This window comes from Lingula anatina, chromosome 4 (genome assembly GCF_051362555.1).
Source record: "Lingula anatina isolate TDL-2025a chromosome 4, LinAna3.0, whole genome shotgun sequence".
Lineage (NCBI taxonomy): Eukaryota > Metazoa > Brachiopoda > Lingulata > Lingulida > Lingulidae > Lingula > Lingula anatina.
Genome location: NC_141770.1, coordinates 4840800 through 4856934, shown reverse-complemented (window position 1 = coordinate 4856934; position 16135 = coordinate 4840800). Strand labels below are relative to the sequence as shown.

Genomic DNA, 16135 nt, shown 5'->3' with positions numbered 1-16135 from the left:
CTGGGGGTTTACGCTAAATTGCTGTCAGCCGAGCGCACACCGAAGTTAATTACCCCCTTACAGCTTTAAGTAGGCGGGACAGACATTTAAGGTGGCTAAGCTGACAGTAATCTAGTGAGACTCCCCACTAGATTTTAGATCGATCTAAAATCTGTGGGAATGCAGTCTTAAGGTCAAATTCAAGTGTAGATGAAGATAATCAATGTGTTGTTGTTAATGGAATATGCAGTTTTGTTTGCAAGAGTAGTAAATAGTAACTATGGGCATATCTCTGCCAGTTTTGGATATGGGGGCGTCTCACTAGTCCGAAGGTTCATGGGTTCGAAGGTTCATTGGTCCGAAAAGTGGTAACATTTTCATCGATTTTTTAATCAAGGGTTCATTGGTCCGAAGGTTCTATAGTGAACATTCGGACCAATGAACCTTCGGACTATTGCTACGGCCCCTTGGATATAAGGCCTGGAAAACTTGCAAAGAGCAGTTCATGATGAAAAGTAGATCAAAAAACAAAATCGAAGCCAAAGTAAGATTGCCATTATATGACTTGGCTTCCCATTCAAGTTCAATAGTAACTATGGGCATGTCTCTGCCAGTTTTGGAGATTAACAGGTTGGAAAATTTGCAAAATACAGCTCATGATGAAAAGTAGGTCAAAGGTCAAATTCAAGTTCACAGTAAGATGGCCAATATATGACCTTTTGTTCAGGTTCAATAGTAACTATATGGGCGTATCTCACCACTGAACTTTTAGATACTTGTACTTATACATTGTATTTTTTGATATAGTGCAACACCATATGAAAAACCCTATGGAAAACTTGACAAGCTCTACAAAATGCAACAAACAAGAGGTCTCTACCATTCATGGTTCCAGATTTTGAAAGAAGATGCACTTTGAAAATGCAAGATTGACCCCAAACTCACGAAGATAAAATGAGACCTTAAAACTAAAACTCTGTATACTGCCAGCACCTACGCTGGTGGTACAATAACACTGCATTTATGTTTTTCACAACATTTTTATCCTCGCACTTTTGTGACAAAAGTCAGGGATCATGTTATCCCTCCATCCATTCATGCGTCTGTTCGTTAGTAATTTCAACTATCTCCTCCTATAGCTTCTAGACCAAGTGAGAAAGTTGAAACTTTAGGGATCCATAGACCTATCATCAAAGATGTAGATAGGCCATCAAAATTAATGTGTACATGGGGAATGGGCTGTCCCTGGGAGGTGGATGACTCTTCTACTTTAAGCAATTTATCAATACTTTTTATGCTGTTGATATTAAAATTATTTGCAATAATTATATATATATATATATATATATATATATATATATATATATATATATAGGACCCAGGCACTGTCTTAATAAGGTTGGTTTTGGATGATTACCTATCAACACCATATAAAAACCAATGTTTAAATAAAGTATAGCATGGTTCTGAAATGTTGTACTCCCTACGTTAATTGGTGATAAGTACCAATTGGGATAAAATATTATTTTACAGGACTATAAATAATATAATCCATATTTAATGAATTGTACATTTCTGAAATCAAAGTAATTTTTCTACACATGTTATTTAATGCATATTGAGAAAAATACATAGGGGTAAATGACTTAATATTTTTTTAATAATATAACATAGCATGACAACTAAATCATCAAAATCAACACAATAGCAAAATAAAGTACAACATGTTTCATGTAAAGAAACACCTACTAGAATAATATGTATAATCTGCTTTATGTCTCGCAGATCAAAAATTCACATTACTACTGAATGGACATTACCCAATTTATACCATGAATTAATGCTATGATTATAGGGTTTGAGAAATGACAAAATTTCCAAAATCATGTAAAATTATCATAAACTTGTATTTCTTACAACTGTTTAGTACCACTAGAGTTTGCAATGCAGTATTTCAATGCATTATGGCATAATCCATGAGTCCCATCTCTTCAGTACCTAGACTAGACATTTCACATTCAATTATAAGGAATGAAAGTAAAAATCACAGTATTAATTAATTAATTAATTAATTAATTAATTAATTAAAATCAAATGTCAAATTTTGAATAATGCAATCTCTGAGTACCTGTGGTACAGATAAATATCAAAAGGTCCAACAAATCAAAATTCTTTGGAACATAAACATACCTGTGCAAGTAGAAATGTCAGCAACGCCAAGATAACAAAGTTTGTTCCTCCAGCAAAGTCTGTTACTTTGTCAAACCTACACCCGTACGCAATGAGGAAAAAGACTAGCTGCATCCCAACTGTGACAACAGCACATATAGTCAGGTTGTTCTCGTCTATTAACCACATCTGAAATAGTATGCAACTCTAAGAACAGCTGTATGCCAAGACAAACAGCAAAAAAAAAAAAAAAATCAAATTCAAAGAAAAATAATACTACAAATCAGAAGTTGCAGGGTGAACAAATGTGCCAGTGATAAGGACTAATACACTGAGAATGACAATTTTTTATGACAGAAAATTAACAATTTTACATATAGACTATATCAAATACCTTTAAATATGCCTCTCATAAATACCACACTTCAGAATGAGTGTGTCCATAGACTTTTCTTACAAAATTCTGATTATGAACCATTTTGTATTTTGTTTCAAGTGAAAAGCAAATACACGCATATCGCATGCTGTTAAGAGTTAGACTGAATGTTATGTTCATTTGAATATGTGTATATAGCATCTGTACCCTGAAATCTAATGCTTAATGATACCCGTCATATCTCTGATATATTCAACAGTATGCTCAACACTTGGGAAGATGTTACTGTAAATATTTAACTGAAAATTGGACATGAATTAAAACAGATTTGAGAAGTAACAACTTTTGCTTGTTATGTCAACCCTGAGAAGGAACGTCTCCAAAATTATGCAAAAAAAACCAAAAAACATCATAATTACCGTAAATGTAAAGCGATCATGCCAATTTTCGAAAGCAACATGCTGCTTTACCAAACAAAGCCACTCAATAAATTTAAAATAAAAAAAATACGTATTGGCACTTATAGGGCCAACATCAACAAAATTGTGCAAAAAAAAACAAAAAAAAAAACAAAAACAATAATTACCATAAATGTCAACCAATCATGCAAATTTTTCAAAGCAACCTGCTGCTTTACCAAACGAAGATAGACTTTATCATAAGCATAAATGAAATTTCCAGCAGATAACATTTTTAGTACAGTAATTACTCCATCTTTTCAATGGGGGAAAATTGTGAATTATTTTTAGTCGCAATTTTTTAAAACTACAACATTCCTATTGAGTGTTAGCAACAAAATTGCAAGGCTACACTATAGTTCTATTCTATGCAGTAAGCACACCATATATGCTAGATACAGAAATATAATAAAATTATGTATCTGAAAGTTTGATCTTTTTATGTACAGACACAGATGTGTCTGTACATATTGCCATCACCTGCGTCTGTCATCGCCGTCGCCGTTTTCAAGATGTGACTTTGAAGTTCCATGGTCCTGAAGACCTTTGCTAGTCACATTTTCTGAATATCCATGGTACTAATATTTTATTATTAAAAATTGATGGTCATTATGCTGTTAAACATTATGTAATGTTGCATCAAAATTTGAAGAAACCCCAATTTTGGGTACTGCTCCCATGATGGCCATTTAAGGAAAACCATGTCACTTACTGTTCTCAAACTTACAGGAAAGAAACATGGGACTAAAATCAACTTCAGTAGGCAATGCAGACTGTTTGGTAAATTATTCTGGCAGTTAAACATTTTTTTGTAAAAAATTTAATTTTTCACATATTGGCATTTTCAAGGTGTGACTTAGAACCACCACAGGCTTAAAGACCCATGCTAGTCACATTTTCTGAAAATCCATGATACGTATATTTTATTATTAAAAATTGATGGTCATTATGCTGTTAAGCATTATATAATATTGCATCAAAATAGAAGAAAACACAATTTTGGGTGCTGCTGCCATGATGACCATTATGGGTAAACCATGTTACTTATGATTGTCAAACTTTCAAAAAAGAAACACAGGACTAAATTGCAGCCGAGTTGGAAAAGCAGTCTGATTTGCTTCTTTTTCTTGTAGTTACACATTTTAGTGAAATATTCATTTTTATCATGTTGGCATATTCATTGTGGGACTCAGAGCTCCCATGGACATAAAGCCGAATGGTAACCAAATTTTCTACGTGTCCATGCTATTTATAGTCAATAATTGGTGATAATTATTCTGTAATTGATTATGTAATGTTACATCAAAATTGACAAAAATGTACTGCTACTACAAACATGAAAAGAAAACTGTGTTACTTATTATTATTATTTTTAACTTACAAGTATTATTTGTAGGATTGGCATGGAGTTCAAATTAGAAAGCCAGCTCAATTGAGTTATCATTTATTATTGAATTTAATCAATTTTGTGTAAAATTTTCATTTTTCTTATTCTGGCACTTTCAAAGTGTGAACTCTCATGGGCCTGAAGCCTTATGCTTGTTTCACATTTTACTTACATTGGTATTACCTGTTGAGCATACCTAAATTTTGATGTTGAATTTGCAGGTAAGCATAATGTACTTTTGTATCAGAATTGACAGTAGCCTATTTTTTTGCATTGTTTTCTGCTTTTTGTCTGTACATTTGACAGCTTTGCTGCCTTGTTTTAGTAGTTAGGGTTTTTTCACTTTTCAGCCTATAGGCAACACTGTTAACACAATATAAGAAAAACAGATAGGCCAATTGTCATTAAACTCACAGGAGTGGTCAATCCTGCTTAAAAGCAGGTTGAGTTTTTAAAAATCGGCATACGGTAAAGTGCCATGAATTTCGAACGGCTCTTGAATTTCGAACGATCTTAAAATCGGCCGTCTGGAGTTTTTTCTGGACCATGAATTTCGGCCAGTAAGCAATTTTGCGCGATCTTGATTTCGTGAATTTCGTACACCTTAAAATCGGCCACCGGGCTATTATCGCGCTTATAAAGATCTAACAGTCGGCAATGTTGGCCTAGCGTACCTTTACCTGAGTACTACGTGTGCGGCCCAAGGTGCAAGATAACGATCGGTACAATTAGTTTAGGACGCTAAACAACATCGTCATATCCATTCATTCAGATAACAGGAGAATCTATTAAGAGTTGTACTGTCGGGCTGTTGTTTCTTTACCGCAGTATCTGGTGTGAGATAGTGATCGGTAGTTTTGCTGAGGCGCACAATAGCATTGTTAACAGTAGAGACTTCAGTAACAGAACAAAAGAGCAATATTAAGAGCTGCAATAAAGATTACCATTATTGCTTTCTTGTCTCGCTCAGATCGTTCACGATCTCCCGCTGACGATCTTCCGCTAATGAAGTCCCTTGAAATGTACAAATGAAATGAAAAATATTTTTAAAATTTATAAATTCCAATGGGGGGGGGGGGGTTAAAAACAATCGAGAACGATCTCCGGCTGACGATCTTCCGCAAACGAAAGTCACTGAAAGAGTATGAGCTTTCTCGTTTCACTCGGATTGCGACGCTGACGATACGAAAATTGCGTTCTCGTCTCGCCCTTTGGCTTACGAAGTCTCTTTAACAAATATGAAAATTGCCTCCTGGTCTCTCTCGGATTGCGAACGATCTCTCGCTGAAAATTTGAAATTTTCCTTTTTGTCAATCAGCTTTGTCAGTTGCCGTGCGTATGAAGGTCCGGAAGGTGTCCCCTTTCACAAATTGGCCTGTAGTTTGCTTAGTGTTTTGTACCGCATGAAGGTCACTCTTGTCACTTCTGCATACGGCGTGGAATGTGTATCTTAAAGTTCATAGAAACATTTTATTGTGTTTTGTAAGCTTTAGGAAGTAGTTTCGTTGTGACTGAATATCAGCGTACACTACAAAGTAGTACCATTCATCTGTGACGCATCATAAAAGCTAGGTATGTCAAATTACTCTAGGAAAATTTCTTACAACGTCCACGGCTGTCCCGACAAGCCAAGACGTCAAGTCGCAAGCAGTCTAGCCGTCTTTGAAAATATAGGCCGTCCGGTGATGTCAGCGGCCGTCCAAATGACGGCTGGACGGTTCGCTGGGAAAAGCCTTGCTCATAAGGGTATATTTATTTATTAAGGGGCTTACTGACATCACCCAGCTTACATGCGGGTGCATGACTTCCAAAATTATATTAAAGGATAAAATTGTAATATATCTAAGTTTAATTGTTTGTAAATTTTGTAAAAATTGCCCATGCCACCCCGTTAGTTTGGAGGGTTAAGCTGGATCAAGTCCGTGTCAAAATTCTTTGAAGCTTTGCAGGAAAAATCAATCTTCCTTTGTTTCTCTGGCTCCTTGTTTAGCCCGATGATCAGATTTATCTAGTGCCCCCAGGTCTGCTGGAGCAGCTCTTTGAAAATAACACACAGGTAGATTTTTATCCGAGATAAATATTGCGTTCGATACACTCAAGACAAAAGCTACCTGTGAGCTGAAGGGCACTTTACCCTCTAATTAAGAGGTAAAGCAAGTTCCAGCTAGATGGACGATTAAGATCGGACTTCAGATGGTAACTAGTATTGTTTACCTCAGTTCTGTGAAAGCAAACGAGAAGGGTGTCAGAACAATGGTGCACATATAAATTATACAGAGAATTTGTACATTCAGGTGACAACTTATAATCGAAGTGGATTTTCGATAATATTCCTTGAAAAGTACACTAGATTTATAGAGAATAATATCATGGTTGGCCAAAAAATTATATACGCACAGTGTATCCGTGCGTATGCCTGGTTACGCCCCTGTCGCAAACCAGCAAACCATATCCTGCTGACCACATGAAAATTGCCTTCTAGCATGGAAAAAAGTCCAAGCTTCTATGCTTGCTCGGATCGCTGACGATCTCTTGCTGACGAATATAGTAACGAAGTCCCTTGAACTAGTGTGGAAATTGGCTTATTGTCGCGCTCAGATCGCTCACTATCTCCCATTGACGATCTTCCAGTCCCTTGAACGAATATAAAAACTGCCTTTTCTCTCGCGTTTGTTTGAAGATGGTTTCAATGACAAAACGTGCACGCTTTTCAAATGCGTACATTGACGCAACTATGCGCCAGGAAATCAGTTGCTGCTGCTGGTCAAGATTGGGTTGCCTGAGCGAAAAAAAAAAAAAAAAACGACCCTAAACCCCCCCCCCCCCCCTCAAACCTAGTATATTTGATCGCAGACAACAATCAGTGGTCATCTTGGTTGCAGCGCACGACGGAGAGAGACCGTAATACAAAGTTCGGCTGCCATGGCGAAGGCTACCTGTGCGCCGCACATACCGATCTGCGGTCGTAGTGGCCTCCCCGCACGGAGGAGAGGCCCTAGTGCCGAGGCCGGCTTCTGCAGGGAAGGCTACGTATGCGTCGGAGACACCGACCCGCGAACGACGAGATGAGGACGCATTCCCGCGTAAAGCTCCGCCCGACTTGAACGGTAAAGGCAACGAACCTGGTCGCGGAAGACACTTATCGCAGATGAAGGCTACCTGAGACACTACCATAGACACTGATCGGCTGTCGTCTCGGTTTCAGTGCACGGAAAGGAGCAACGGTAACACTAAGCTTCCATAGTAAAGGTAATCTGGCCGTGGCAGACGCTAATCGTCGGCCGTCTCTCCCTCCGTCCACTCCCGTTCTGAGCGCCAGGATCGTTTTTGAAAAACGTCACTAGTTTCTGGCTGCCAGAATCGCTTTTGAAAAATGACACTACTGATAATGATGTTTTGCGGCCCTAGACAACAGTACAACTCTATCTATGGGCCATACACAGTGATCGGGTGAAAGTACGTGTATACCTTTGGTCGCAATTACCGACACTCACACATCATACATTATGGTAACTCTAAATAGATCGTCGGGAGAAGATAACAGAAGGCCTAGCGACGAACAGACAACTTCCGGTCAAAATTGACAGAATTCCATGAAAATCGAACGTTTGGAAGTTCTGAGCACCTCCATTTCATGAATTTCGGTCAGAACGATCTTTTCCCAAATTTAATTATTTTCTACTGTTCGAAATTCATGGCACATTACCGTAATCGGGCCATTATTTTAGAAGTTATGCTGTTTTTTCACATTTCCTCAGATTCAATTCTTAGGCATGTTAACAGTTTCATTATTTTATTAATAAGATATGTAAAAGTGTTTGTTTGACATTTCCTGCATCTTTACAACATTGTTAGTTGATTTTGTAAAAATGATGGTAAAGTTGTTATCATGTATTGTGTAATAAAGTTTCAAAAATGGAAATAAACTCATATCATTGCAGTTTGTCAGATTCAATCATTCATTATGTTCAGAATCTCAGAATGGAAGAAATTGGACATTTAACACTGCTCTATTGATATTTTTCCCATCTCATCAATTTTCTTAGTTGATTATATGACAAGGCAGCAAAGCTGTCAAATGTACAGACAAAAAACAGAAAAAAAAAGATGCAAAATAGGTCATTTTGTCAATTTTGATGCAATAATATATGCTTATAATAGCACAGTCAGTCAACACTGATTTTTAATCATGCACAACAGGTAACATGGTCAATAACAGGAGCAGATCCAGAGATATTTTCTGACAGTATTCCAAAGTATCTTTGTTGATCCATCCTCCATTTTGATGGTCTTCCAACAGAAACCCGTAAATATAAACTCTAAAATCTGACTGTCTTCCAGGAGACCCAGAAAATGGTCTCAATCCACAGCCCTTCAATAAGAATTGCCCTTCAATAAGATTACAGTTTCAGGACCATGAGAGTTAAAATTCACATGATGAAAGTCCCAATATATGAAAAATGATGACAGTGCATAAAATAATATTACAGCGTGTTTAAAGACAAATACCAATACAACTGCTTATGTGGAAATACTGAAAATGTGCAGAGCCTCAGGTGGATGGGAGGTAAAAATGCCAGTGTTGGAGAAAAAATTAAAAAGAAAACAACAAAAATATAATTCCAATGAAGCTGCTATTCACTGCTTCCTTATTATGGACACTATGTTATCTAGCAGAGAGCTTAACCTTTGGGAGTTTACAGGGAAATATCAACAAGTGTGCTTTATGAAATTTCACTTAATGGCCGCTTAATTAGGCAAATGAGTTTATAGCACTGAAATTAGCCTAGTGAATACCCAAGGGGAATTTACAGACTGACCACACAAATTTGTCTATCAAAGGTCTTCAGGCCCATAAGGCACACCTTAAGAAAAGCAGAAAACAATAATGTACAAAATAAAACAGGAGACTGCCAATTCTGATGCAATAATACATTATGTTTAACTGCACAGTCAACATCAAATTTTAATTATGCACAACGTACAGGTTACACTGATGAAAGTAAAAGCATAAGGCTCCAGGCCCATCAGAGTTCAAGTTTACAATTAGAAAGTGCCAGAGTGAGAAAAATGAAAATTTCACAAAAAATTCATAAATTTAATAAAAATGATAATCCAATAGAGCTGGTTCTCTAATATGAGCTGTATGTCAATCCTAAGAATCATTTTTGTAAGAATAGTTAAAAAAATAGAAAGTAACACTTTACTTTACATAATATTAATGGTGGCAGAGCACAAAGTAGGTTTTTTGTCAATTTTGATGCAACATTACATAATGATTAACTAATTAAATACCACCAATTTTAAAATATCTACTATTAAAAACATGGACATTAAGAAAATTTGATTACCACTGAGCTTCATGCCCAAGGGAGCTCTAAGTCCCACATTGAAAATTGCAACATGTGAAAGATAAAAATTTTCACAAAAAACCTGTATTACTTCCAAACAATTAACTAATGAGACAATTTTTCAACTGAAGCTGTATTTCAGTCCTATGTTTCTTTCCTGTAAGTGTGAGAAGAGCAAGTGACATGGTTATCCTTTCACCGCCACTACGGAGGCAGTGCCCAGAATAGGGTTTTGTTCAATTTTGATGCAATATTACACAATGCTTAACAGCATAATAACCATAAATTTTTTAATAATAAAATAAAAGTATCATGGATATTCAGAAAATGTGACTAGCCTATAGAGTTCAGAGTCATACTTTGAAAATCCCAAAATGTAAACAAGAGAAAACTGTATTGAAAGAGTTTACTTCCATTTTCAACACCTTTTTTACATAAAGCAAAATAATCAATTTACTGTCATTTTTATATGATCAATCAAAAATATGTTGTCAAAGCAAAAATATCAATAGAACAATTATTAATGTCCAACTTGCTCCATTCTGAAATTCTGAACATAGTGAATGGTTGAATCTGACAAACTGTAAAGATATGTTTTTTTTCCATTTTTGACACTTATTAAACAATACACAATATCAGGTTTACCATCATTTTTTTATAATCAACTAACAATGTTGTTAAGATGCAGAAAATGTCAAAAGAACAACTTAACATATCTAATTAGTTCAAATATGAGACTGTTAGCATGCCTGAGAATTAAATTTGAGGAAAAAAACACTTATATACAAAAAAAGGCATAACTTCACCAAACCTTTACTGATCAAGCTTATTTTCAAAACTTAATCTGTATTTCAGTAACATTGATCACTACTGTGAATTTCAAGACAATTGGCCAATCGATTTTCCTTAAAATGTGTTATAGGTGTTGCATATATGCTGAAAAAAAGTGAAAAAAAAAGCAAAACTTCTATAAAAATGCTCTGATCATGCCAATTTTCGAACTTGACTTGCGTATTATAGATATTCATCAGTTCTGTAAGTTTCAAGCCAAAAAGTAAAGCGGTTTTTCAAATATTGTGTTATCGGTGTTGTATAAATGCTGAAAAAAGTGAAAAAACTGCATAACTTCAATATAAATGGCCTGATCATGCTGATTTTCGAACTTGACCTGCGTATTAAGAATATTTATCAGTTCTGTAAGTTTCAAGCCAAAAGGTAAAACGGTTTTTCAAAAATTGTGTTATTGGTGTTGCATAAATGTTGAAAAAAGTGAAAAAACTGCATTACTTCCATATTAATGGCCCGATCATGCTGATATTCGAACTTGACCTGCGTATTATGAATATTCATCAGTTCTGTAAGTTTCAAGTCAAAAGGTAAAACGGTTTTCCACTTATCGTGTTATCGGTGCTACATAAATGCTGAAAAAAGTGAAAAAACAGCATAAATTCCCCAAAAATGGCCCGATCATGCTGATTTTCGAACTTGACCTGCTTATTATGAATATGCATCAGTTCTGTAACTTTCAAGCCAAAAGAAAAAACGGTTTTCCACTTATCGTGTTATCGGTAAAAGTGCACGGCGACGGCGACGACGGCAACGACAGCGACGGCGACGACAGACGCAGGTGATGGCTATATGTACAGACACATCTGTGTCTGTACATAAAAATGGCAGTAAACTGTTAATTTTGTTTTATGTTAAAAATTGTTAAAAATGGAAAAAACCATTTCAGAACAGTGCTGTCTTGTTTACATTTTGGCATTTTCAAGTTGTGACTTTGAAGTTCCATGGGCCTGAAGACCTTTGCTAGTCACATTTTCTGAATATCCATGATACTAATATTTTATTATTAAAAATTGATGGTCATTATGCTGTTAAAAGTTATGTAATATTGCACCAAAATTTGAAAAAAAACCTATTTTGGGCACTGCTCCCATCATGACCATTTAAGAAAAACCATTTACTGTTCTCAAACTTACAGGGAAGAAGCATGGGACTAAAATACAGCTTCAGTAGGCAATGCAGTCTGTAGTTCTTTCTGCCAGTTAAACAGTTTTTTTGTGAAAATTTAATTTTTTCACATATTGGCATTTTCAAGGTGTGACTTTGAAGTTCCACAGGCTTGAAGACCCATGCTAGTCACATTTTCTGAAAATCCATGAGACGTATATTTTATTATTAACATTTGACGTTAACCATTATGTAATATTGCATCAGAATAGAAGAATACACAATTTTGGGTGCTGCTGCCATGATGACCATTATGGGAAAACCATGTTACTTATGATTGCCAAACATTCAAAAAAGAAATACAGGACTAAAATGCAGCCTGAGTTTAAAAGGCAGTCTAATTGGCTTCTTTTTCTGGAAGTTATACATTTTCAAAGTGTGAACGTGAACTCCCATGGGCCTGAAGCCCTACGCTTGTTATACATTTTACTTACATTGGTATTACCTGTTGAGCATAATTAAAATTTGATGTTGAATTTGCAGTTTAACATAATGTACTTTTGCATCAGAATTGACAGTAGCCTATTTTGTTATTTCCTGCTTTTTGTCTGTACATTTGACAGCTTTGCTGCCTTGTTTGCCCATTGCAAAAATAGAGTAATTACTGAAGTTGCCTTGTAATAAATGAGCACTGTGTATTTATGCAAAGGTATTTGTAGCAATTCTCAGGTTTTCAATGAAGTCTTAACCAAGGAGACCTCCCGTTATTTTGTTTATGACAAAACTCATGTGCCTGACATTTCATTAGACTGACAAGGAAATGTTACACAAAGAGGCCATTTCACTTCATATACTAGTATACTAACATACAACCTTGAAACCTGGCTCTACTGTGTTTACCATAGTACATTTGCCAAATAACAGTCTACATTTAACCTTGTCACTGCCTTTAAAAGTTACCTTGCTTAAATATCAGTTATCTTACACTGTCCACATTGACCACTCCCTCATCACTGCCAAACATGCCCCGTCTACTGACCAACAATGCACTGGCCGCTCAGATCCTACTACTTCCATGGTGACCTCTAACCTCATGATTACATCTGACCTGGAAACAAAATTATACAGAAGAGTCATATATTTAGATTGTAACTTATTAAGTTTTATATGACCTTTAAACATTTAGGCTATCCCAGTGTGGGCTTCGTATTTCATCAGGCTGGTTGGAGAGGTAAATGGTGCATTTTGTGGTACAAATTAGGCTGAGGAATACATGTTCCTTGGGCCGAAAGAAAAAAATTCACAGCCACAATTTCTATCCATGCAGACATTAGCTTACTAGTAATAAGCTTACATTATGCAAATATGATGTTTCAAATTTCCGTTTCATTTCTTTCCTTTTTCTTTTTGCCTAGAAATGTGATTAGCATATCTCACTAAAAGGGGACAAGAAAATGGTCATCAGGGTCATATCCCCTCCACCATGAACAGTTTGATAGTACTGAGCCTGGATGTGAACAATCTTACTCTGTAGCTTGTGCTGAATGTCTTCATTACAGCTACTATATCAATTACATCATGAAGTGTTACAGTTAGGGTTTGGAACAGCAGAACATAAGCATGGGACCAGAGGGAGAGAGAAAGACGGGTTGCCTTACACCAACAACATGGAGAAGAAATGCCGAAGCCAAAGTGAAGGAACTGGGGTGGTAAACTTGGAGTCAAGATAGAGAAAGATGGTAGAGGATGCATGGCTCAAAGATGATAAGAAATTAAGTGACAAGGAACCCATTTCTGACATAATGGAGACCATTGGTGGCATCTTTATTATCTTTTACTGTAAAAGTTATATGTTAAAATCATACAAATCCCCCCGGTTTTTGGCATCAGCTCATTTCATAATATTTATATATCTTTTAGCCCTCTCAACTCTCCATAGAGACTGCTGGGCACATAATCCAATGATGTGCTATTTCCACTCTACAGAAATGAACACCAACACATTATACTTAACATTTCTAGTATATAAGTATATCCCACTATGTGTGTGCATGCACACATGAATGTGTTTGTTTTATAAAGTACCATGGCCCATAGGAGCCTACGCGTGCGTCTTTTAGACGCCCATTTACATGCGAAAACGACAAGGCTTATGCCGAGTTCGTCTTTTACTACAGAGCTTTGAGAGCCGAAAATGGCATGGCTGTGTCTCTTTCGCCACTTACTGAACTCCAGAGATGCGAGATTGACACGACCCATGTCGCGTTTGTCTCTCAAAAGACACTGTTATAAAACATGAAATAGACATTACGTGTGATTTTCGCAGCTGAATAAGTAGACCCTTATAAACGAAGTTGACGTGACCTTAGAGTCATGTCGCTTTCAACTTTTACAAACCTCCAACAAAATCTATCTCCACACAGACGCGCGCGACATGTACTATTGGACATGGGTCAGTTGAAAGCGACATTAACCTAAATGGCTCATGTTACTTTCAGCCAATTAATTTGAAACAGAAGGACCGTCTTAAAACCCTTTATATTTGAATCCTTGAAAATAAAAATATGAGGCCATATAATTATTACAAGCAATTAGCCACACTGCTATCTAGATAGCACTAAATTATGATGGGATTCAAATGAAAAAAAATGTTTTGGGACAGCACAACACTGTTTCAAATTAATTGGATTTGACATATAAGAGTTGGCTGAAAGTAACATGAGCCCTTTAGGTTAATAGGGTTTCAACTGACCCATGTCCAATAGTACATGTCGCGCGCGTCTGTGTGGAGATAGATTTTGTTGGAGGTTTGTAAGAGTTGAGCGACATGACTCTCAAGTTACGTCAACTTCGTTATAAGGGTCTACTTATTCAGCTGCGAAAATCACACGTTATGCCTATTTCATGTTTTATAACAGTGTCATTTGAGAGACGAACGCGACATGGGTCGAGTCAATCTCGCATCTGTGGAGTTCAGTAAGTGGCGAAAGAGACACAGCCATGTCATTTTCGGCTCTCAAAGCTCTGTAGTAAAAGACGAACTCGGCATAGGCCTTGTCGTTTTCGCATGTAAAGGGGCGTCTAAAAGACGCACGCGTAGGCTCCTATGGGCCATGGTAATAAAGAACACAGTTTTGATTCGTTACTGTCAGGCCTAGTAAACAGATAAGGCATTTGCAAAACTGGGCCTCAGCAGATTTTTGAGCACAAATGCCCATATTAACAACTCGAGCCATGATTTAAGAAACCCCAATATAAAATTTGTAGCCACAATCATAGCCTTACAACCCACAAACGGTAAATCTGATTATCTACCTATTTGGTATGTTCCATATGAACCAGAGCTTGTCAAGAGACCACTGCTGCTGTATTAATAAGCAGCGTGGACAATCGAATATACGAATGACATTAGTTTGGTTAGTATTGGGATTTTGTACATATTCTTTGTTTATTTTTTAAGAGAAAGTATATTTATATATGACAAAGGATAACACTCTAACCACTTTATTGGGCTTTGGCATAGATGTCAAAAACCCTTTTTCTTTTGTCAAGGATGTAGAAAGAGGAGAAAATATCACTTTTTACAACTAGGAAACACCTAAAGCTCTAACATGCTGTTTCTCATACCTCCTGCCATTTAAAATAAGTCCTGGGTTGAAAAAAATAAAGCTGCAAGAACAAGGCAACAGACATATGGCCCAATGCTGTGCTTGGGTACTAATTTTAGGCTCTGTTCACATGGAAAGTCTATTTTCTAAAAATCTAAAAATCTATTTTCGGTATCTTATGATCACGGTCTGTGCCCTGGATACCCCGCAGCGTAATTACTGGCTGTAATTAATTCTTGGCTGCGCTCGGAGGAGATTCTGATACCTTAACGCATGCGCAGTAGTATCTCTAAGCTGTGGAGTTCATCAGTTTAGTTGTGACGACTCAAGCATACAGACGCATAATATGGCTAGTGGTTGTTGCACAAAATCGACAAACACATTTTTCAAAGCAACCGCGACCGCCATTTATTTTCTAATTTCCTACTGCGCATGCGTCAAGGTATCAGAATCTCCTCCGAGCGCAGCCAAGAATTAATTACAGCTTTGGAAGTAACTCGCTCGCGCTGCCAGTAATTACACCGCGGGGTATCCAGGGCACAGACTGTGATCACAAGATACCGAAAATAGATTTTTAGATTTTTAGAAAATAGACTTTCCATGTGAACGGAGCCTTACCTTGGGGTACTTATGCTTTTAGAGGACTTGCTATTTTGCTCGGGCAGGTCCTATTTTGCTCTGATATTTAGAAGGCATCTGTTAAGGAAAGAACATATTCTTTTTTTCACAGATGTACAATTTTTCTCTACACTGAGAAACACAGTTTAGACATGCAGATGGAATTGCAGTTGTTTAAGAACACTTAAATTTGGAAAAGCATTGGAGCTGTTGAGATGTTCCCTTACTATATTCCA

The 16135-nt window shown here is 36.6% G+C and overlaps 1 protein-coding gene across 5 annotated transcripts in view; it reads right to left on the bottom strand.

The window, feature by feature from the left end:
- Positions 1–16135, bottom strand: part of LOC106173404 (uncharacterized) — a 48288-nt gene that overhangs the window by 20867 nt on the left and 11286 nt on the right. For 2 of the 5 annotated variants that reach the window (XM_013554537.2, XM_087011463.1), the window contains exons 2-3: positions 12659–12781; positions 2170–2337 (exon numbers count right to left, since the gene is read on the bottom strand). In XM_013554537.2, coding sequence (XP_013409991.1) covers positions 2170–2337; positions 12659–12697 — 207 coding nt within the window. In that variant the 5' untranslated portion in view covers positions 12698–12781. Of the gene's footprint in view, positions 1–2169; positions 2338–12633; positions 12782–15899; positions 15918–16135 lie in introns of those variants that run through there. The other 3 variants (XM_087011464.1, XM_013554539.2, XM_087011465.1) reach the window with 3 other exon arrangements.